This window comes from Miniopterus natalensis, chromosome 5, assembly GCF_054644295.1.
Source record: "Miniopterus natalensis isolate mMinNat1 chromosome 5, mMinNat1.hap1, whole genome shotgun sequence".
NCBI lineage: Eukaryota > Metazoa > Chordata > Mammalia > Chiroptera > Miniopteridae > Miniopterus > Miniopterus natalensis.
The window spans coordinates 34,277,517-34,303,087 of NC_142085.1; the positions used below are offsets into that span (position 1 = coordinate 34,277,517).

The following is a 25,571-nucleotide window of genomic DNA, read 5'->3' on the forward strand; positions in this document are numbered from 1 at the left end:
CAGGCCTTGGGGAACATATATTCAAGGGATGCTGGGAAGAGACAATACAAATAAATAAGTAAAATCTTTAATAGATTAGAAAGTGATGAGTGCTAAAGAGAAAAGTAAAATAAAGAAGGAATTTAAGAAGCTTTAGTGGCTGCGGTTTTAAATAGGTGGTCAGCAAAAAGATCATATTACCAATAGATTAGCATCATCACTGTTATCGTTAAAAAAACACCCACCGTGCTCTTGTTCCCCACAGTAGAGACATGATGGGATGCTCTGACCCCACAACCTCATCCCAGGGAGTAAGATAGGAGAGAGGTGTGAGAACTGTATAGGGGAGAGAGGCCATGGTGAGGGGCTTCCTGTACCCACTCAAACCTGCCAAGGATACGCCCAGCAGTTTCTTACTCTCCTCTCAGGTCTGATTTGTCTCTTACATGTCCTTTGAGGTCTCCACAGTTTGCTATTTCAAATTTTTGTTTTAATAACAAAAGGATTTCTAGAGGGAACATATTTTTCTTGATTTTCTTCTCAAAGGGAATGAAAGCTATGCAAAGAGTGAAACACGGGTAAATGTGTCATTTTAGGGAATGAGTCAGATATTTTATGAAGCTATAGGGAACTATCAAGTACCAAGGATTCCCAATGGTATCTTAAGTCAGAATTTAGATATTATCTAATCCAATGCCTTCAATTTATTCATAAGAAAATCATTACTAATAAAATCAAAACCCACAAGAAAGTAAAGTGTCCACTCAAGGACACACAGATCATTCACACCATGTCGCATAGACCTGAACTTGCGAAAATTGAAAACACCACCCAACACTAGGCTGGAAGAGTTCTAACAGACTTTCTATGTGCCTAATATGCCCCAAGAGAAGTCATACTTTATACAATAGGAAAACAACACATGCCTCACCAAGTGACTGAGGTACCAGTCACCCATTAGTGAATCCAGATTAAGAACCCTGTCTAAAGCACAGGGACTGCAGCCACCGTGTGGCCAGCACCGTTCTAAGATTCTCTGCTAATGCTGGTTAGATCAGAACCACTTCTTCTTAGCCATGCATAACTCTGGCTGTTGAAGCGTTCATAGCTTTTAGTTACATGTAGGCAATATTATTTTTGCTAAGTAGATGCTATGCTATCTCTGGTCTGTGCCTCAAAGAATCAATGTTAAAAAGTTGGATAGGTTTACTATTTTAAAAATGCTTCCATGGATCTTGCTTGAAAAGAATTACTTAAGGTACTTGTGTCCCCAATCCCCAACTGGGCCATTATCAAGTGCTATAAATGTATTCACCAGTTTATCATCATTTCTCTTCTGTCTGCACGCACCTGAAGGAAAGAACAAGGGGAAACATCAAGCAGGTTTGTGATCTCTTCTGCTACTTGTTTGTTTATATATCTGTGCCTAACAGATGTTTTAAATGTGTCTCATGTGAGTAAAATCGATCAACAAATACAAGATGATTAAAAGTGACCTTTCACAAGATTGCCTGCAGAGGTTGCTATTTTATTGATCCCCACCACCATCACCACCTGCCCGGCCCTTGGGAGCATAAGTGCCTTTCCCCAACTCACTCTCTGCTTTTTACAGTCTGCAGGGCACGGAGCATTCTAGGGGCAAATGAGTAATTATAGTCTTTGGTTACTCCTTGCTACCATTTCCCCAGACAGAAGTCTCACCCAAGTATTTAAATCCTGAGAAGCAGTATAAGATAGACTCCCTTCATCAGGGTCCTTCTTTTAGAGTGAGAAATTGGTTTTGGTTGGTTTGGGGGTTTTGTTGTTGTTGTTGTTGTTTTCAAGAGGAACACTCTGTACAGGAGGTGAGAACAGTCTCTCTATGGCATCTCCAGCTCATTGTGTGCTGAGCTTTACTTAAGTGGCCTTATTCAAAAGAACAGTCCTCCCACCCTTTAGAAAGAAGATAATCCTCCCAGAAACTTCACCCAATAATTTAGGGTCATTCTTTCATGCCTTAGAAGAGAATGCTTTATCAGAGTAAACAGCAGCAATTTAGACGTAAGGGACTAGGACGTGAAGGGCATCATTTTAATCTGTACTAGTGAGTACCAGTTAGTACCAGAGGATCTGGGTTTGGGAGCAAAGCCCTGGAGGGCAGAGCCAGGAGATGGTGTGAGAAGTAGCAGAGGCAGAGCCAGCAGGAGACTCCCAGGTGCCTGGAAGGGAAGAAGGGACCCAAGTCTTTTTTCCTATTATTGCCACTTGCTTCAGTAATAAGGCAACAAAGACATCCCCTGCCCAGAGTTAGCCCCTCAGGTGGGGGCCAGTGTGGGTCCAGGGATTGTTCCTTTAGCTTTGTTATACTAATGGCGTTACTCATAATATATTATACAGCACTGAAACTACTGTTGAAAGTGCACTTGGGCAATGAGGTTCTGGGTCACCCGTTTCTGCACTGCATTAACAATTAAAAAGAGTCACAAACCAAACCATAACTGCACTCGCTTATGATGGGCGATAGATTGGTAGGATGTTTAACATGGAGCACACCTTGAGGGTAGGTAGCCCTGCACAGGGGAGGCCATTAAAGACCCTTCTCTTATTTGGTAGAAAGAGAGAGCAGACGCCGCCTCCTTCTGTTGTGACAGCTTTACTTGAAAAGAGTTACACAAAATAAGTCATAGCCATTAGAAGCTGTTTTAGTGTCTTTGGTGATAGTATTCGAAAAGCTTTCCTTGTCTCAGCAGCTAGCCATTTACAAATTATCTCAACGAGTGATTTGTCTCCAAATGCTAAGGTCAGAGACCATCTTTGGCACAAACCTCATAGCCACCTGAGAGGTCACCTATCTTGGATTCATCCTTTAAAACAGAGCTGTTGACACCTAAATGGGGAGTTTGTAAATCACGTAGAGGGTCTTGCTAAAGTGCAGCCTCTGCCGCAGTCCCAAATGAGGGGTCGCCTTGGGTTGACATGGGTGATACTGCATTTGTTCCAAAAGTTAGCAAGGCAGAAGGCAACGGCAGGATTAAAAGGTAACTATGGAGCTTCAGTCCCTCAGACCAAAAATGAACCTCCTAGCCAGCTGTCAAGATTCAAAACGTCTGCCAACCAAGCTTTATAAATTTCATGATGCTCATATATACCTGAAACATTAAAATTGATTCTGCATACTTGTGACTGAGGTTGTCAAAGGTAACTCGCCTGAGGATTTGAATATACACAGAACAACTGGGCTGTTGTTGACTTAGAGAATCACACACTGGGAGTTCCTGCTTCTCTGTGGTCATTGGACATTTGGCAAAAGCCACCTTGAAACATGCCGCGTGTGTGTTATTACTTAGCATGCATGCCTTACTTAATGCTTCACACACTTAGGTCTCTTATCCCCCAAATATATAGGGTGTCCCCCCCAAAAAATTTATACACACACTTTGAATAATTATAAAGGCAGTGTTTATTAAAATACATTTCATTTTCAAAATTGAGCTATCAGCTGTTAAAGTGTGTATGCATTTTAGGGGACACTCTGTATATCACCCTATGTAAAGATCTGACAGAGAATGTGCTCAGTAGATAATTCTTGGGTAGTGTAATAAAATGTCTCTGATCTCAAGTAGTTTACCTAAAAAGAGATAAAACATCAATAAAAGTGGGGAAAAGGAGAAATATGAAAAGAGAAAAAACAAAAAACATTTCAATAATCTGAAGGACATAAGCTGAAGCTCCCATTTTAATATTAATTTAGCTTTCACCTTGTTGTGTTCCATTGGCAATGAAATTTATAACATTGCATAATAAATGCAGAAAGACTATTGTAATAACTATAGCAACAGTACCATCTTAGGAAATAACAAATTGGCCCTTACTCAACCAAAATATGCACAAAGGAAAATGCATTTATAATGAGAATTCTCCCTTAGCAGAGAGCAGATCTGGGTCCAGAATCTTGTTGATTAATGCTTGGCCCAATTTTAATTGGAATGATAAATACCACCCACATGCAGAGCACTTGACAGATTGAGGCCATTGGGTTATTGATGATGATTCAGATAAGCAAAATAGATACCCTTTAGCCAACTCGCCAGGTATCTCAGAGCCTGTGATCCCCTAAATCCTTCCCCCTGGTGTTTCACTGTGTTAAGACCTGGGAGTAACCTAAGCGTAGATGAGTTCAGTACAGCAGCCATACCCTCTCCTGGTGCCTGGCACTCGCTGTCTCCGAATGAGAAGGCCACAATTGCAGACAGGGCTATACACACAGAGGTTTTTCTCTCTGCTGAATGGATTGAGGGTCACCCTCTTAGTGAACTAGGTTCCCTGCTCTGGAATATTCTTGTTAAAGATATTTTGTCTTTCCACACTGAGATTAGGGTATGTCTGTTTAAACAAAATTCATCTACGATGTCTTAGGCCACTAAGAAAGACATCCAGCTCTGACATGGCTTAGCATTGATTGTGACAGATCCAAATTTTTCTTTAAAAATACAGTTAGTCTCAATAGAAGCTCAACTGAACAACAGAGAAAATAATGTTTCTTTGAATCTCTGTGGTAAAGGGTCAAGTACGAGTTACTATCAGTCTCAACTGAGCCTGCTCTGTTCTTCCTTTACTAAAACCATAAATACAACTTCTTTAACATCATTTAATTATTTATTTGTTTTCCTCTGTCTTCCCACTAACACGGTTCTAATCTCGTAGGTGGTAGTGAATGTGTTTATTAATTTTATTTTGATTAATCGTTCTATTAAGTAATTTTTCCAACTCATTTTTTTAATTTATCTTTATTGAAAGTATTACAGATGTCCCCCTCCTTTTTCCCCCATTGATCCCCTCCACTCTGCATCCGCCCCCCCCCCAGCCTTCACCACACTATTGTCTATGTCCATGGGTTATGCATATATGCATATAAGTTCTTTGATTAATCTCCGCCTCCCCCCCCCCCACTCCCCGACCTCCACCTTCACACTGAGATTCCTTAGTCTGTTTCGTGCTTCGATGTCTGTGGATCTGTTTTGTTCCTCAGTCTATTTTGTTTATTAGATTCCACATATGAGTGAGATCATGTAAAACTGAACCAAGAAGAATCAGAAAATCAAGAGTACTCTATCCAGCAAGGCTATATCATTCAAAATAGATGGTGAAATAAAGAGCTTCTCAGACAAAAAATGGCTAAAGGAGTTTATCACCACCAAACCAGCATTGCAGGAAATGTTAAAGGGACTGCTGTAATTAGAAGTAGAAATAGAAGCATTGCAAGAAATGTTAAAGGGACTGCTGTAATAAGAAGAAGAAATAGAGAGAGAAACATAGGCATAAATAATTAAAATGACAATAAATAAGAACCTATCAGTAATAACCTTAAAGACTTTAAGGGAGAGATCAACAGCAATACAGTCATAGTCGTGGACTTTAACACCCTACTGACTTCACTGGATAGATCTTCCAGACAAAAAGTCAGCACAGAAACTGACTCTAAATGGCACACTACATCAGATGGATTTAATTGACATTCACAGAGCATTTCACCCCAAAGCTGCAGAATATACATTCCTCTCAAGTGCACATGCGCCATCCTCAAAGACAGACCACGTGTTAGGACACAAAACAAGTCTCTACAAGTTCAAGAAGATTGAAATCATATCAAGCATCTTAAATCCAATTCATTTTTTAAACCGCACAGTTTTTCTTTGTTTTGCTATAATTTGTCACTTTCGGAGAACAGAACTGGCCTCTAAAGCCATGGGGCCAGCTGGAGCCAGTATTCCCGCCCTGAGGTTCTAGGTCCTCGCCCCTTCCTCCTTGGCAAGCTCTCAGCCATCAAATAGTGTGTGAATTCTCATCACACTGGTACAAGGCTTTTACTTCTTCCTACCTGTTGTGTTTTGCCACAAGACTAGATCATACCACCAGAGGTTCAGGGGGTTCAGGGGTTATCTACAAAGCTGACTGCCTCTGCTTACCTGTCTCCCTATCAACCATTGTTGAGTGTGTGCTTCGCAGTTAAGTTGCCTTGTTCACAGTTTATAAGGAATTAACGGAACTCTGTAAGGCTTCTTAGTAGACTGTCTTAAGTTGCTTTAACAGGTACTTGTGCGACTGTTATAAAGATGCATGTCTTAAAAGTTAAAGCATAAGTGATATTCTTTTATTACATTACGATATTGTGCTGCGATCTGCTGAGTGCTTTGTCTGAATTGCTCCTCTGTGGTTGGCTTTATTAAGTTTTGAGGAGATGTGTGGCTCTTAGGAGAGAACTCTAGAACAGTGACGGAAAGACTATGTTCTTATATTTCTTCTGCATTTATTTTCCATTATTTAAATTTCCTTTCTTCTGTCTGCAGTGAATAATCTGCATGTGTTGCTAAATGCAGTAAGACTAGGCTTTTTTTCGGGCATAGTCAACTTGTGCCCTTATTGGAAAAATGTTAGATTGTTTCTTTTTTTTTTTTAATGGTTTCTTTTTCCATTCATATTTATTGATAGAAAGAAAACACATCATAAGACTTAAAATAAGAAATTTTTTCTAATAGACTAGCAACCAAGAATCTTTTCTTCTGTCATTTTGAACATGTATTCTATCTCACAATTGTATTAACTATAACTGCAGGTGTTTCATACCAATCCAGAACTTATTTTCATTTCAAAGCAATATTATCAACTTCATTATTCCTTTAAATATTTATTTTTTAAGTTTCGAAATATTTTGTTCCTCAATCATTTATACTATGTTGCATTGCTATTTATTACAAGGATTGCTGTATTCTAAAATATTTATATTCTTATTTCCATATGAATCAGTTGCTAACACATAAACTACCGTCATCTGTAATGCCTATTTCAAATCTAATTATTTCATCTTAACCATTAAGAGCACTAGGTATATTTTGAGCAGCACAATTAAACTACATAGTACTTACTGCTTAAATACTCTGTATACTTATACCTGAAAAAACAATATAACCAAATGACTTTGTTTTTCAAAATGGAAAATAAAAATCCCTCAGCACTTTCCTGGTGGTGAAATGCTTAGTAATGTGCTACTCTATTTCCCTCACTCCTAGTAAGCTCTATAGTAATAAGCAGAAGCTCTTCAGAATGCACACCACATGGAAGCAGAGGTACCCAGCATCCCAGCTATTGACATGAGACTTGAGAATGCCAACTAACCTCAGGTGCATGACCAAGTTACAGCGCCACCCTACTTGAGCCCTGTTCAGAGACTCACTCTTCCTAAGGACTTCTCGAATGAGGTTTTCAACCCGCTTGTAATTTCCCTTGTTGCCTGTTGCCTGCTTTGATACTGTCTCCCCCTGGGACACATTTGTCCTATTGGCAGGGCCCTGCACAGTTCTGGCAGTCAGCCCTTTGGCGCCTCCTTGTGGTGGGACAACTGCTGAGCTGCTGCACGCACTGGATTGTTATGGCTCACTTGCCATATTGTGCCTGAGGCGAGAATTTGTAGAATGCTTATCTTATGAAGGGCTAAAACCCTAATTAAGTATAACAACAACTACAGCATTCTAAGTCCAAGAGGATTATTGTGGGTTTACAGTGATGCCACACAGTTCCCTGGCAGGGAATAGCCAGTAGTAGACTGCGCGCTAGGCCGTTTGAGTAACTTGTACCTCTGGTTCCTAGAGAGGGAAGAATTCCCTTGCAGAGCGGTTGTGCGGGCTCCCTGAAGTATAGTCCTCAGCTGGGAATGTGAGACTGCATGCTAAGATGCTGCAATCAACGATCACAGTGACCCTTTGGTTACTTTCTCCAAAGAGAGACCTCTTTGTTGCTCTCCTGGGGATAATCTTTGGCATTCTTCCTAAAAACACTGTTCCTTAAAAAGCATGTTAGTTGATGTTACACACACACACACACACACACCAGGAAAATAATGAAAACCTCAATGGGCCAGTGAAGAATCTATATTTTTTAATCAATGTGTGTTTTTAATAACAACCACCTAATCAGATTAATAGCCATCTAATCAAGATGCTCTGTTGATTTCCAAAGAGGAAATGAAGTAGAAAAACTAATAAAAATGAGCTTTTTGCAAGAAGATACAAGAACAGATTTTTCCTTGGGAATGGAAACGGTGCCTGGTTAAAAAGTTCTGGATTCAGATCTTATTCTTAACGTCATACAATTACGTCTAAAAGAGTGAAAAGTATTGCATTTTTTTTCTAATTTAGTGTTTTTAATATGTTTCTAATATGTTGAGTTCACTTTAAAATAGTTCTTGAGAATTTCTTAAATAATAGGCATTGGCAAGTATTCATGTAATTTAGAAGAACAGAAGGGGAAATGGTACCTAGAGCTCATTTATATTAACTTTAAGTGCTTTAAATGTTACTAAGATTCAGAGAATAATATTACTTTCACTTTCCATTAATTCTTAAAGATAATACCAAAATATTTCAAAGGGCCAATTTTTTAAAAATATTTTCATGGGAGCAATTGTCTTTAAATATTTTACTATTACAAATAAGCACTGGTGGATTTGATGCTGATACTTATTTGGGATTTTTTACTTTTTTTAGTAACTGAAAAATTTTTAAAGGAAAAATTAAATTCCATATCAAATGTTTTTATGATGTTTTTATCAGTTTCCTGTTCATTTAATTGGCCTAGGAAAGAGATATATCTTGAAAGTTTGAAAAAATAATTTTATGTTAACTAAAACACAACCTTCTGTAGTAATTAGGATCAGTTAGTTCCAGAAAAGGTAATCAATTAAAGTATAGTGAAAACACTTGTCATGATAGCTATGTCGACTTAAGCCATTCATTAATCTAAATAAAGGTGCAGAGGTAAGCATATGTTCCTGAACCAGATCATCATAAATCTCAATGATGGAACAGATGTGCTAACACTGAAAAGAGATTTGGAATTTTTACCAAAAAAAAGAAAACCTTGAGAAGAGTAGACATTTTGGGCACTATCCCTTGAAGGATTTGTTTAAATAATTTGAAGGCTTTGGAACACATAGAGAACCTAGCCTGAGACTAAAAAAATGCAGTTTTATGATGTTATTGTTGCTGTTATTTAATGTAATCTGCCTTTTAATCACACACTTGTCAAGTATAGAAAAAGCCTGTGACAGATGGGATTTTTTTAAAGGACTCTTGAACCCACCTAACCCCATCACAAAACTGCCCAGCCTGTTCTTTGCATGTGCCTTCGGCTAGTAGTGCTGGATTTAGCTCTGTCTGCGTTTCCAAGGGAGGCTGTCAGTTGCATGGTCAACTTGTTTATTGTTACCAGGACTTTCTGATCACCATAGTTCATTATTTGATTTGTTTTCATGTAAACACACATAAAACGTGGTGTCTTTTTAGAATATCATTTGTTAAGCAACTAGGCATGGAAAAATAAATGTTACTGTTTCTTGTTAGCTGCAAAACACATATCCACTAAACACATTTGCTGTTGGCATGCTGCAGTTGGGGACAGTGGACATTGCGGTAAGTGGAAAAGACCAAGCCTCCACTTCGTCTCAGATAATCCCTTTCCATGAAACTCTGCCTTCATGCCCCACAAAGGCTTCAGGTCTCAGCAGCTCAAAGTAGCTGCTCCAGTGACTCCCCTCCAACCCACTGCCCTTCATTTCTTCAGGCCCTGAAAAGTCCTGGACCTCTCACTCGACGACAGAGTCACTTTCTAATAAATAACACAGTAGTTTATAAATGAAACAAGAACACAAACAAAATAAGTACACTAAGCTTCTTACAGTGCATTTGACTCCCACAAAAATCCCTTAGCCGTGTTATATTTTTGTCTCCGTGTAAGAGATAAGACACCAAAAACCCAAGTCTCTTGGATTCCAACCTGCCCTTCCCACCACATCGAGCGACATATCTTGATTAGGAAAACATGGAGATGCACTTCGGATTTTGTTGCTGTTAGTGCCTCCTTTATTGACCCACAACAGTTCAATCCTAGCTGGCATCTGAGAACTGAATACCTGAACAAGTATAATTTACTAGTAGCTGCCACAGCAAATCAACTAGCCTGTTTAAGAGCAGGAGATTGTGTTAGTGAACATAATGTCTTGTTCTGTTAATCAGTCATCACAGTCATTATATGTTGGGGCTGTTCTACCTTGCGTGGTTTCGTCTCACAAGAATGAATGTAAGCATAAAAGAAGTGTAGTGTTGTGTTGGTATGTTCAATATTATGTATGCAGTGCTACCAACTGCTATGAGATTGCATGAATTTATGGATATCATAATCTTGCCTGGAATATAAAATGCATGCAGAATGTAGATATATATGTATATGTAACTGTCTCCCTGTTTCCCTGTAGAAATGTTTAGAAATTACAAAGAGATATGCTCCCAAATAAAAAAGTAACTTTTTCTTAATCTTGAAAGTTGAGGTTAAAGCTAAAATCTGTTTTAAAAGTGAATACCAATCCAGTTCTTGGTTATTTCCAGTGTAATTTGTGTACAAACTCCTGCACTTGATCTCAGATCTTTCTATGATGAGTCCAGAAAGGGTGTGTATACCTGGAGTATGAGATTGACTTCAAATGAATGCAAGCAGAGAGATTAAACAAAGCTCAAATTTTCAATACAAGAAAAATATATTTCTATGCTCCTACCTGCTGAAAACATTTTATATTGAAATACATGACCATATACCATTTCATCAAATTATTTATCCAAGTGGAATGGGAGAAATTGCTTGAAATGGAATAATCGTGCCTCTGTTGTCCACAGTCAGAAGCTAAGTTTTAAGGAGCGTGTGCGCATGGCTAGCCCAAGAGGCCAGAGTATTAAGAGCAGACAAGCCTCAATAGGTGACAGGAGGTCCCCGAGCACCGACATCACAGCCGAGGGCAGCCCCACCAAAGTGCAGAAGAGCTGGAGCTTCAACGACCGAACCCGCTTCCGGCCCTCTCTGCGCCTCAAAAGTTCTCAGCCCAAACCAATGATAGACGGTAAGCCCTGATTTTCCATAACCATTTTTAATTTGATAGGCTATGGTGAGTGAGATTATGAAGTAATTAATTCTCCATGGTACCACTGGAAGATAGACTGAAACAACCACAGGGAAAGAATCACTCATTTGTTTTACTGGGAATTTATTCCTTGCCTTGGGCAAATGTACAAAAACGTACATTTACTTTGGGAAGCGACTTTGGCAGCTAAATCTAAATTTCAAAGAAATCAAACAAAATTTCTTTAATCCTGCACTCATATCTACAACACATTATTGTTTAGCGACAAGGTCTGTATCAAGATCTGCGTGACTGTCCTTTATATGTGTCAGTTGTGTCTGATGAGCAGAGGCCCTGCGCCCAAAGAAGGTTTTAAAACACACTGAGAAGGGTAACAGCACCGTTCAAGGCAATAATGAGGGTGCAGTTCTCCGTTCTGCTATGGTCTATTCACCACCAAACCAGAGGCCACTGCTTATCTTCCTTAGAAAGATTCCTGTTGAAACGGAATCTTATCTAATGATGAGTGGAATTCAAGTCCTTCTCCCGAGAGGAATTAACCTATTTATCATACTGTGTGGCAGAAGCTTACTTGCCAACACATTTTATTGAGTGCCACATAATTTTCATGTTTATAAAATAAAACATTTTCTTTTTTTTTTTCATTTAAGATTAGCTTGGCTTTCCTTTTAAGTATGCCCCCTGGGATCTCTTATACTGGGCAAAGAACCAAAATCAAATAGCATCTTCCATTAATGCATGAAAACTGCAAAGGCTATCAGTCCTTCTGGTCTCATTCCCTAGCATAACCTGTATTTTCCCAGGCTCTGAAAGCCCGAGGGATAAAATTAACAACCAAGGGTCATCATCACAGTGATCTCAGGCTCCCTGCAGTGAAATCCATGAAACCTCAGCCCATGGGTCCCTCCCAGCCCATCCAGAGATCCTCAGGGACATCCCCACTCTCAAGTGAGCAACGTGAGTCCCCTCTTCCCACTTCTTCATTCTCCACAATCCCATGGATGCCACAGTCTCCAAGTAGACGCCTAGCAGCTGACCCAATGTGGCCCCTCCTAACAGGCTTGCAGCTCCCATCCCAGCTGTAGAATCAGCATCCTGCCAGGCTTCCCGGCGCCTGCCACTTTGCTAAGGTAGGAAATGCCCCCCTCCACCAGCCCTGGACACTCCTTCCATCAAAGAGTGTCTTGAGTCCCTGGCAATGCAGATTTTCAGTGTCCCCTGGTTTCCACACTCAACTCCCTAGGAATTTGGCTGAAAGCCCATGAACGGCTGTGTCAAGAGTTACCAGTTACAGGGCTGTATGTTGCTCTCAAAATAGACTTTCTCAATATAAGTAAATGCCTCATTTCTAGAAGGCAATTTGGCAACATCTATCAAAAGCCTTTACATATAGCTAAGCTTGGACACATCCACCCACCAATTCTACTTCTAGGATATATTCGATACAATGAAATGATATCAGACATTAGAAGTGATGCTATGAATTAAAAATTATTGATATGGGAAGATGACCACAAAAAGTAAATTATTCCATTTTGCTCTGTGTGTGTGTGTTTGTGTGTGTAAATTTATGTATTTATAGTAAAAGGTATGAAAAGATTGACAATGTATGAGGTTACTTCCAAGTGGTGAAATCATAGTTATATTTATATTTTATTTCTTTATTTTGTTCACCTGTTTTTCTGCCAAACCCCTCTCCTTACGTTGCTTTCCTCCCAAGTGGAAGGAGCACCAAGTCCCATGCTGGAGATCAGCCTTCTTGAAGGTAGACATGGATTGTCCAATGAGGTCTAACAACTCCTACTACAAATAGAGCTGCCCTAATTGGCTTTACGGCTGCCATAACAAAGCACCACAGATGGGATGGCTAAACAAAAGAATTTATTTTTTCACACTTCTGTGGGGTAGAAACCTGAGATCTCCTTGGCTTATAGATGGCCACCTTCTCTCTGTGTCTTCACTTTATCTTCCCTCTGTGTCCAGATTTCCTCCTTTTATAAGGACACCAGTCCTATTGGATTAGGGCCCATGCAAATGACCTCATTTTAACCTAATCACCTCTTTAAAGACCCTATCTCCAAACAGAGTGACATTCTGATGCACTAAGGATTAGGACGGCAACATATGAATTCTGGAGGGATACAGTTCAGGTCATAACAGAGCCCCAGCTCACCACATCACAGCATCCCTGGGCAAGCTGGAGTATGCCTACATCTTCAGGCCTAGCCCTGGCTTCACACTGTGCTAGAAGCACAAATTACCCACAGTGGGTTCATACTCTTCCCACATGGGCTTCTAAAAGCATTCGACTTTGTGCTGCAAGATCCTTATGGTTAGCTGAGCACATCTAAATATAAAATTTATAGAACCTGGATTCTGAATATGAAAAATGAATTCCACTTGTATGTTTGGCCAGAGGAGAAGCATTTTTCAAAGACTCCTAGAGTAGGGACTATCCATCACAGTATTTTCAGTTGCTGCAAAGATGTCTCGGCACTCAGGCGGACAGAAACAGAAGTCTTGTTCTCTACCACATCACAAATTGGAACAGTCCCTGCCATCCATTTTCTACATCATTCCATACAATGGAATTGCTTTTCTCTGGCTGATGTCCCACTCAATTGGTCCTGAGCTCCCCAAGTGACAGGAGGCCTGGTTGTTGTTCTGTTGCAGTAGCTTTGTTGGCTGTCCACCTGGAAGAGATCATGATTCCTGACTCCTCATTTCATCCAACAGTCCAGAATCTTTATCTCTCACTTAAATCAACATTAGGTCTTGGGTAAACAGAAGTTCTTTTTTTGTTAAAAAAGAACAAAAACAACAACTGAAGTAGCTCCAATAAACTTTACCCTGAACTATACATTTTTATTTATAGTTCCTCTCCTGGTTTTAAGTATTTCTAAAATCCACTTACTACTCATAGAAAATAATACATAACACTACAGCCAACCCCCAAATACAGGGTGGGGCAAAAGTAGGTTTACAGTTGTTCATATGGAAAATAATACGATAATTAATAAATAATAATATAAGAAGAAACTGTTTCACATACTTACAACTGTAAACCTACTTTTGCCCCACCCTGTGTTCCAAATCTATTTGCTCATTCACTTCTGGTGTTCTTTTCTTATATTTCTCTCATTCCTTTACATAGTTTAGGCATTTCATTGCCCATTAACAGCTCAGGAAGAGTGGAAGAATAGCAAAAAGAATCATGGAAATTCAGACTGGTTTTTAAGTTAAACAGCTAAGTTACATTTGGAAAATAATGGGCCTGTAACTGAAATATACTGTAGCAGAAAAGCAAAAGAAATTTAGAGTTAATCTGTAAATTTTAATAATTCCTGTGAAATCTGATAACCTTTAGTGCAGATGGTATTATTTTTATAATTTAATGACTCTTACAAAAGGTTATTAAATATCCCATGTTGCTTTTCTGTGCTATAATTTTTGATGAAACTTACATATTACACTTAAAAAGGGCACAGTTGTCTTCTAATATTTCGCATTCATATGTACCAGAGAAGTGGAAAATAATAGGTAGATGTTGAAGCCAGAAATTTACAAATGGCAAAAAGGAGTTCTGACTGGTGTGGCTTAGTTGGTTGGAGCATCGCCTTGTACACTGAAAGGTGGCAGGTTCCATTCCCAGTCTGAGCACATACCCAGGTTGTGGGTTTGATCCCTGGTGGGCGCATACAGGAAGCAATTGATGGATGTTTCTCTTTCACATCAAAGTTTCTCTCTCTCTTCCTCTCTCTAAAACCGATTTAAAAAATTAAAACACACACACAAAGGGCAAAAAGGAAGAAGTAAACTATAAAGGACTGGTATGGTATTGCTATAACAAATTTATTTTGATCAATATAATATGAATAGTATTTTTAGTTTATAAATCCAATAATAAGAGATAGAAATGTTTCATTAGTTAATCAATAGTAGTTAAGCCCCTTCATTTAATTTTTTAAATTAGGTAGGAGATGACATTTTTAGATTCCACAGGTAAGTGCAATCATGTAGCTTTTTCTTTCTGTGTCTGGCTTATTTCACTTAGCATAATGTCCTCCAGATTCATCCATATTGTTGCAAATGGCAGGATGTCTTTCCTTTTTAAGAATGAATGATATTCCATTATATAATTACACCATAACTTTATTTCACTATGTATATATATATCAAATTATTGTGTTGTACAATTTAAACATGTACAGTTTTATTTTTAAAATAAAATAAAAAGAAATTATGTAGGGTAAATGGCAAAAGTAACATTTATTGGACCCTTCTCTGTGGCAGGCATTGTTCTAAATGCTTTAATTCTACTGATTTCAGTTAATTCTTTCAATACCTCTATAAAGTAGATACATTATTATTCCCATTTTATGGTTGAGGAACCTGAGACTTCAAGCTAAGTAACTTGCCCAAAGTTTAATAGATATAAGTAAGGGCGTTGCAATGCACAACTAGGCAGTCTAATTTCACAGTCCTCCTGGAGGACACAGTCTCAGATTTGCTCCCAGATGTCACATCAGTTTCCCTGTAAGCATCTTTAGTATCTTCTTTTTTCCTGATACCTCCCCCACCCACTTTCACTCTTCCATCTTTAATTGATCACTCCCTGTTCTCCTATAACCCTTTTACCTTGCCACTCTCCCACCCCATTTTTCTCCCAGCCTCAGCTGCCAAACCTCTGAACCACATCACCTTCCCAAGTGCCAGAGCTAGAAGATTTAGCAAAATGGGGAAGTGACCTTTAGATGACCCATCTCTGTTTTTGATCAGTATCTGGGAAGATACTCAGAATAGCAGCCTGCTGGGCTGGGTCTGTTTACCCCGGGAGGGAGGCAAATGGTGAGGTCATCTGAGGCCTGTTGCAAGATGCAAAAGGTAGTCTCAAGAGATGGACGACTGTCGACAGCAAATGGAAAAGTGGCAAACTGCAAATAAGAATGCCACGCTGGCGAAATCCACAGGAACGAAACTGAAGGAAAGCTAGGGGAAAGTCCAGATTTCTGGTGACTAGTTTGCTACCAAGGCGGTCTATACTTGTGGACCCTGCTGCACGTGGGAGCACCTTCCCGAATTACGCTCCAAGTACAATCATCATAACAGAGAAGGACAAGAATGTAGTTCGAGGTAGCTCCACCCTGCAGAGTTTAAAAAATCTCTCCCACCGGGCATGCCTCAGGTTTTCAGAGGAGAAGGCGATGCGTAATTTCCTTGGCATTCCTTTGGCTGCCTACATGTATATATTTTTTAAAAATCTGTCCCACAAACATGCCTGTATGTTTTAACATGTTTAACATTGTTATCATTTATAGGGAATATATCAATTTTGCTGGGCAATTCTCAGGGCTCATGCTGGCTGCTAGGGGAGGTACAACCTCACCAGATGTTAATGAGAAAGACTAGCTGGACCTTGGGTGCAGATGTGTGGGGTTCACCTGAGCAGAGGCTGGGGGGATCCTGAAGATGTGAAATATCTTCTTCCAGTCTTGGGGGTCCTTAGAGGCCAGTTCCCTCCTTCAGGCACTGTAGTATCTCTTCTGTCTTCCATGTTCCTTTCTCCCCTCAGCCAGTTTGGATGCATTTAGTTGCAGGGGACAAAAGAAGGAAATCCAAATACCTTAAACAATAATAAAATATATAAAAGCACATAAAAAGAAATTCTTAGCAAGGATCATCAGGGGGCTGTCCCCCCTTCTCTATGATTCTCTCTCCTTCTTTGACTCTGCTGGTCTCTGAGTCCACCTACTCCTCAGGATGGAAGCAAGATGCTACAGCAGCTTCAAGCATCTTTTCCAGACACAATACGTTGAGAGGCAGAAATGGGACCATCTTATGTTGGTGTCTCTTCTTCAAGTGAGGAAAACTGTCCATTCACATCTTATTTTGCAGAATTGGGTCTCATACCTAAAATGATCACTGGTGAGGAGAATGGGCATTGGCAGTCACCAGTCAGGATCCGGCACCCGAGTCTGGGTTCAGACTCTCCTGAAGTACAAGGGACAAGGTGGGAGGCTGGAACTGAATAGATTTCAGGATTCGTGTTCAGAGATTGAACGTTGGGAAAGCAGCCTCTAGTAATGTCTGATACAGCCAAGAAATATTTTCTATTTTGTGGTGAAAGTGAGGAAGAAGAATGCCCTGAAACATGTTTTCTCCCAAATATTCTGTCTATGTCATGGCTATTCTTCTAAGTGGCTATGCTTTGTAAACATCAAGGCCAGATTTAGAATTCTTTTTTTTTTCTGCATTATTTTGCCACATAATTTTCATGAGACAATGAGCACAGACTGGCCTAACTCTTTGAATTTCAAAAGGAAAAAGGGGGTGGAGGAAGATCTAGGGAAAAATAAATGAATTTGCATTAAATAATATAATCCCTCCTAAGATATAATCAGCCCATATACCCCCACCAAGGGAAGAAGGGTGCAGTTGTCTTCGTCACCTCCTCACCAGACCCAAGGTACCTCACTCCTCAAGCTGCTTGCCTTGAGGACTCCTTCATCCCTTTCAGGCTAATGATAACTAACTTGGTCTCCCTTAAAAATAACAAAAGAGGCCCTAGCTGAGTAGCTCGGTTGGTTAGAGCATCATCCTGATATGCCAAGGCTGCAGGCTTGTTCTGGGTCAGGGCACATGCAATAAATAATCAATGAATGCATAAAAAAGTGGAACAACAAATCAATGTCTCTCTCTCTTTTTCCAGTAAATAATTTTTATTTTTTTTAAAAAAGAGTAGAAATGCACAGTATGAGCTGCTGGAACCCTCAACTCTTCTTGAAGATAGTACATCCATCCCCTTCCTCTCTTCTTTAACCTCTGTCTGCTGAGTCCACCAGTCTCCTAAAGCTCTTGTTTGAGATTATCAGTTTAAGATTGACCAGAATACTGACAAAAGGAAACATTTTAGTGCAGTGGTTTTGACAACTATCCTGAAGTAAAAGACTCCTTCACCAACAATGGGACTGTTTCTTCCAAGCAGCATAAATCACAAGTTGTGAACGTTTTAAACTGGACTACTTCATGCACATGGCCTTTCATCTAGCACTAGGCCTCTTTAACACTGATTTTCTAATGGCATCTACTTTCCCCATGTGTTTCTCAGTCTCCCTACTTGATATTTTTGTTTTGGTGTTTGCCCAAAATGCCAAACACTGCACCGCACTTAACATTTTTTCTGATTTTCCATGTAGATGGCCCAGCTTCAGCTAGACTTCAGTTATCATTTTCCACAATACATGATGCTTCCTGGCACTTTCAGAAATTACCTGATAATGACTCCGCATTGTGTTGACAGAAATAATTCCTTTTTTAAACCCATTCACCACTTTTTAAAATTAATTTTATTGGGGTGGCATTGGTTAACAAAATTATGTAGGTTTCAAGTGTACAATTCTTTAATACATGACCTGTATATTGCATTGTGTGCCCACCACCCAAAGTCAAATCTCCCTCCATCACCCTATATTCTACCTCTTTTACCCTTAACTACCTTCCCCCACACTCTTTTTCCCTCTGGGTAAACACCATACTATTGTCTGTGTCTATGAGTTTTTGTTTGTTTGTTGCTTTCAGTTTTATATCCCACATATGAGTGAGATCTATGTTTCTTGACTTTTTCCACCTGATTTATTTCACTTAGCATGATATTCTCAAGATCTATCTGTATTTTCACAAATGGCTGTATTTCATCTTTTCTTGGCTGAGTAGTATTCTATTATATATTTATGTACCACATCTTTATCCAGTCATCCATCAAAGGACACTTTGGTTGTTTCCATGTCTTGACCATCACGAATGATACTGCAATAAACATAGGGTTGCATATATCTTTGTGAATAAATGTTTTCAAGTTTTTCAGGTAGATACCCAGGAGAGAGGTCGCTGTGTCATATGGTAACCCCATGACAGAAATAATTTTTATGAAAGCAGTATTCTATTAGGGCTTCAGTTTAACCTGTTTGCACACATCCTTGGCAGGGGGATCCCTGACTGAGGAACATGCCCACTCCCATGAGCTCTATCTGTAACAAAGCCTGAGGGTTTTCTTTCACAATAGAACTAAAGGATTTCTTGAGAATAACTGGACTCTAAACTCTGGAAATTAACACTCCATGGCTCACTCTCTACAACTTAATTGTTAGCATAATTCTATGCAAAGACCTACAAGGCATATTCAGTAGGATTCTGAAACACACTTTCAGTTCTTCACTAAGGAATTAATGAAAACCATTACCTGGAGGAATTTTCTGAATTGCGATCCAAAGGTTTCTTTGTCCTTTAGTTATCCAGGTTCCTCACTCATTCGGTGAGACACTGCTTCATTCAAAGACACATGCTAGTCCTCTCCTGTGTTTTCTATACTGTTTCAGTCTCTCTAAGATCAGCTCTGTGTTCCAGGGTTCTTAGTATTGGTATTGGTGGGGGAGGTGGAGAGAAGAGACCTGTCAATCTCTGGTTATAGACTCTAGTGACTAAGTACTTATTTTATTTCTGGTAAAGGTTTTTTTTTCCAATACTCTTTGTTAAACACCTGTTCCTCGTTTTTAATTACTGGAGAAATGCATCTCTATTTTGATTGGACTGGAGTTTCCCCCTGGCTTTCTATTCTAATCCAAGTACTTTGTATTTCTTCCCAGATTTTCTAGGTTCTGCCCCAATATTTGTTGTCACCCTACAGTGATAAGAAAAATTATATTTTGTTTCTATTGGTGAAAAAAATAGCTTTCTACTTAAGATATGAGTTATAAATGGATTCTATCTCCTCCCTTCCAGCAGAATCTAAGCTGCCAAGTGACCTCTGAATACAATCTTAAGCCGTACCTTTTTGGTTTCCACAGATCCAGGATTTATTGAGAAACCCAGGGCTTAAACTGAAACTCTGAATTTTGTTTCGCCAGCACAAGAAAGTGTGTGCGTGCATGTGTACATTGGTGCTTTAAAATGAATTAGGATAGCCTGGACGGCATGGCTCAGCAGTTGAGCATTGACCTGTTATCCAGGAGATTGCTGTTCTAATCCCGGTCAGGGCACATGCCCAGGTTTCGGGCTCCATCCCCAGTAGGGGGCACGCAGGAAGCAGCTGACCAATGACTCTCTTCAATGATGTTTCTATCTCTTCCTCTCTCTTCTTCTCTCTCTGAAATCAATAAAAATATATTTAAAAATTTTTTTTAAATAAAATGAATTAGAATGCTGCATTAGTTACCTACTGTTACATAACAATTTGCCCCAAACTTGGCAGTTTAAAACAACAGACAATTATAATCTCACAGTTTCTGCAGCAGCTTGGCTGGGTGGTTCTGGCTTAGTCTCTCATGGGGCTGCAGTCAAGCTCTCGCTGGGCACGAAGTCATCTCAAGGCTCACCTGGGGTAGGATTCATTTCCAAGCTCACTAGAGCATTTGCTGGCAGGCCTCATTTCCTCACTACGCCTGCCACTCTATAGGTTGTCTAAATATCCTCATGGCATGCAGCTGACAGAGAGAGTACACACTTGAGAGAGAGAGAGTTCCCAAGACAGAAGCTGCAGCCTTTTATAGCCTAACCTCAGAAGTGACATCCATTACTTCCTCCATATGCTGGTGGGCACAAAGACCAGCCCTGGCACAATGTAGAAGGGTACTGTACAAAGGGGTGAATACCAAGAGATGGGTATCATTGGGGACCACCTTAGTGGCTGACTACCACAAATGCTTTTTAGTTGGGTATGTCTTTCAAGTGGCAGATTTCTACCATTCCCTGTGGCCTTTGCCAGAACCCCAACCACCAGCTCCCCATCCCTATCAAACATTTCCTTTACCTCTCTGCCTCTAAAGGCATTTGGGTTTGTGCCCTCTAGTATAGCCATTTTATGTCCAGTATTCTATGTATTATATATATTCACACCCTCAACCTTGATCACATTAGAACTAGGCTATTATATTCCATTCTTAGTGCAGACTTTCAAAAGTGATATTGAAAAAAATATTGAAAAAGGGACATCTGTAATATTTTAAACAAAAATAAAATTTAAAAAATAAAAAATATTGAGCATTTGATTAGTGTGACAAAACAAAAGAAAATGAGAGAGCAGGAAACCAGCTAGTCAGTAGCAAAATGAAAGTGTTCCAACCTCTAACCCAGCGCTCTATTTTTTACCATGTGTGGCCCATCTTCAGCTGCTTCAGGAGGCTGAAGAGACGTTCTTGGTCACTTCAAAGGGCAGAACCAGAACCAGTGGTGCAATGCCAATTTTTAGCTCAATATTATGACAGTCTAGCAATAGGAGACCCCATGCCAATGGAATGGAGCCCACCATTGGAAGCTTTCAAACCAAATTTAGATAGTCAACATTCAGGGATTTCTGGGCCCTTAAAGAGATCAAACCAGGCAATTTTCTTCCAAACCCAAGTTTCTAGAACTAATCTTCTGCTCTTCCTTAACGATTACCTCTTATCTTCCCTAGAAATTCCAAACTGAAATATGGAGGAGGGAGGGAAGGGTTGGCTGGGGAATGCCAGGAATACGATTTCTGTCTTGACCCTGGCCTCATCTCTCTTTGACACAGAGAAAAGTGGTTCCCATTGTTTCTTTTTTTTTTAAATAAAACTTTATTGATTTCAGAGAGAGGAAGGGAGAGGGAGAGCGAGAGATAGAAACATCAATGATGAGAGAGTCATTGATCAGCTGCAACCCGCAACCCGGGCATGTGCCCTGACCAGGAATCGAACCCCGATCACCTGGATCCTAGGTTGACGCTCAACCGCTGAGCCATGCCCGGCCGGGCCCCATTGTTTCTGACCTCTCAAGAGTCCCCCTCTTTCTCCTCCCTTTCCACTGTCAGCTGCAGCCCATAACTTCCTGTGAAGCGTGTCATGTGTCCCACCTATTATTATAAAGAGTGTGTCTGCTCCATAATGGAGCCTTCACAGAATTTGGATGAGTCCTCAACTGGCAGGCTTCCAGTCAAGTCAACAAGTATTTGGAGGCTGCTCTCAGAGCTAGCATTTTCCTGGACACTAAAGGGAATAAAGCAAGTCAATACAATGACTGCCACCTCAAAGAACTTGCAATTTTTTTAATTTTTTTAAAATATATTTGTATTGATTTCAGAGAGAGAGGAAGGGAGAGGGAGATATAGAAACATCAACAATGAGTCATTGATCTGCTGCCTCCTGCACGCCCCCTGCTGGTGATTGAGCCCAAAACCCAGGCATGTGCCCTGACTGGGAATCGAATCGAGGTCTCCCAGATCATAGGTCGATGCTCAACCCCGGAGCCACTCCAGCCTGTCAGAACTTGCAATTTGTCTATAAGTTTTACTACCCAGCCCCACCCCAGTTACAACATTGATGAAACTAGGAGCAACAAAAGGCATCTTCCTCACTGTTCAGATTTCACACTTTTCAGAAATAACCTGTGGGTGACCTCTGAAACTTGCACAAAATAAGCACAAAGTTACCCATTGCACAAATCACAGAATTTAGCCCCTATTTAAAAGAAGCCCTTTGCAGCTGCATGGTGATTTTTGACTTGTATTTCTCAAATTATTTCCTTCAAAGACACATTTAGTTGTCTGCTTCACAAAGAGAAACCAATATGACACAATTTTAAAATTATATTTAATCACTTTCATAGTGTGCTCTACTTGGTAAAGAAGAAAAAAGAAGAAAAAAAGGTTAAGGAAAGGCCAGGATCCTTTTTTTGCAATGGATGGCTGGCGCAGGAAAAAGCATGTTACCCAGGCTTTGCTTTCTGCTATCTGCAACGTGAAGCTCAGATACATTGTCTCAAGTTCCTTTCATTTTATTGTGTCTAATTTTTCCCAGCATTTCCTCTCTTGCTTTTTTTTCTTCCTTTGCCATGTGCAATCCGTAACAACAGTTCCTGGATTCCAAAAAATATAGGAAACCTCAGAAGAATATTAACTGGGGAAAATTAATCTCTACCTCTAGTTACAAAGATTCATTTGCACACGAAATTCTTAATTCCCAGTGGTGAGAAATTTGCATCTTTCATTAATCTAATGCAGTAGCAACTGCTGTACCACATCATTCATTCTGTTGGAGTCAGTGACTACTCTTTCCCAAAATTGTTATGAACCTGTGTTCCCATGATTTCATGTTGGTTGAAAAATGTCATGATCTCATGTTTTCTTATATTTGTATTAGTTATCTGTTGCAGCAAAACTATCTCCTCCCCCCATATTTAGTGGCTTAAAACAGCAACTGTTTATTTAGCCCTCAGTTCTGTTGGGTGGTACTTTTGGCCTTGGATAGACTCATTCATACATCTGTGATCAGCTGCTGGGTTACCTGGAGCTGACTGGCCTAAGGAGGCCTCAGCTGGGCTCACTCTTCTCTGCTCCATGTGGTCTCTCAATACAACAAGTTGAGCTGGTGGTGGGTTCCTAAGAGTAATAAGAGCAGAACCTACAATATCTATTGAGGCTTAGGCTTAAACTCTCACAGAGTGATGTCCACTGCATCCTGCTGGCCAAAGCAAATCACAAGGATAGCCCAAAGGCAAGGAGTGGAGAAAGAGGCTCCAACTCTTAAAGTGAGGAGCTGCAAGTATTGTGGCCAGCATTGCAATCCACCACCCCATGTTTGTAGCTTATTTGCCTTTATTCTTTGCAATAACCTATTGATTCTATGAACCAATGTGTTAGTGTCTGATTCACTTTTTATTCCTCCCTGTAGTTTCCTTCACTTCTAGAGCCTAAGAAGGAAAACAGCATTGTTAGCACCTAATATGTGTCAGGCACTGACTAAGCATTTTCTGTTGGTTCATTCAATGCCCACACAGCCATTTTGCAGATAAGAAAATCGAGACTCAGAAAATGTAAATAACTTTTCCATGTAGCTCAGTCCAAATACCGGAGTTGGGTTTGAAATTGCATTTGAATATAATTCCAAAGCTGTTTATTTCCCACCATTCTCCTCAGCATGTTTTCTTTCATATTAAGTCACATCACTAATAAATGAATGAATGAAACTTGGTATAAATCAGCTGTAAGTTTAGTGTTAGTCAAATGATTTAACTTCATTTTCAATTAACATGGCAAATCTGCTCAAGGCATGCCTCTGGCATTATATGAACACTACAAGTATTCTCTCCCTATCCCTTCAAGTGTCAATTAAGGTAATGCACCAGCAATTTTCATTATTTTTTTAAAGCAACAAAACCTTGCCATCTCTGGCCAGTTTAGTCTAAATGGTTTACACGTTGGCATTTCCTGATAGTATTATTGTTAGGCTAGAAAGAATTAAAAGTTGAGAAAAAAATTATCAGGTTTATTTCAAATTCCCCAAATGGTTTAATTAATAAATAATACAAATTTGTGATTCTTCGGTTTGTCAGACATTGAAAGCCATGATTGCTTTGACTGAGGTCAGGTGTCTCTGCATATGATTCAAAGAAGACAGATCTCATCCTTTTGGAGATAAGATTAAATAAGTTTTTTTATGTTGCTTTGTCGTTGATTTAGACTGCTTCTCCCTAAGGTGAAGTACTGTCTGTCTTGGTCTAGAATGGCAAGAGCAATCCATCGATCTCTTCTCATTTGACCTAGCTCAGTTATTTTGCTGTGCAAGAAGGGTGTCTGAGATGTTGCTGTCAGATGCGGACCAGTGACTGTCCCAATTATCTGCATGTGGTTGGCCTTTGCTTTGCTATACTCATTTGGCTTTGCTAGGATTATCCGAACATTTGTTCTGATAAAGGCGATCTTGCTGGACTATGACTTTACCTTGTGTTGATTACAAACACTTAGATGATTTACTAGCAGAACTACCAAAGTCACTTGCGTTTTCACAAAGCTGGGAGTTTTATCTCTTTTTTCTCTATTGGAAAGACTCAGTACCTTGAGTATGGTGAGTTCTCAAGGAATTTTTAATGAAAATTTAATTAAGTCAACACAGTGGTGAGAAAACCAGCCTTGAAATAAAATGGCACTGGTTCAAATTCTTGTTCCCCCATTAGGTTGGATGAGATGAGGCAAGTAACTTAACCTCCCTGCACTATCTCTCTCTCTCTTTCCCTCTATCTGTATCTATCTCTCTATCTTTAAAGTAGCAGGAATAATACCTACCTAAAAGGTTGTATGTAAAATAATGAAATAGAGTGTGTATAAAATCCTTGTACAATACCCAGCATAATATCTATTATTGAGAATAGATACTCAATTAGTTGAATGTATTGCTATTATTTATTAATTCATTAATGCTAATCACTGCATTAATTCTCATGAGTTAAAGTGCTAGGCTGGATTAATTTGCATATTTTAGTCTTCCCTTCCTCTAGTACCTGCTGGCAACTCCTGCCTATGGTGAATGGAAGTGTAAAAGTTATGTTCAAATAAACGTTAGGCCTTTATTCTTTAGGCTGAGTTTTAGGAGTCCTCTTGTTGAATAATTTATATAATCACAAAAAGAATGAGGTTATCAGGGATCCTTGCTTTTATTAAAGTTGACATAAATAGTCCATTTGTTCCGCAAGAGATGCCTTTTTTCACTAAATGACAGCACAGTATGTAGCACATAATAGTTGCTTAGAAAATATTTATTGTAAATGAATGAATGATGAACAGCTATTGAACAAATAATTTAATGTTTAGTTTTTCAGGGGTCAATTCATTAAACCTTAGTAATAAAAATTGCTTTGG

The 25,571-nt window shown here is 39.5% G+C and overlaps 1 protein-coding gene across 1 annotated transcript in view; it reads left to right on the top strand.

Moving 5' to 3' along the window:
* Positions 1 to 25,571, top strand: part of KCNQ5 (potassium voltage-gated channel subfamily Q member 5) — a 447,964-nt gene that overhangs the window by 383,828 nt on the left and 38,565 nt on the right. The window contains exon 9 of the mRNA XM_087817475.1: positions 10,680 to 10,900. Within this exon, the coding sequence (XP_087673601.1) occupies positions 10,680 to 10,900 (221 nt within the window). The remainder of the gene's footprint in view (positions 1 to 10,679; positions 10,901 to 25,571) is intronic.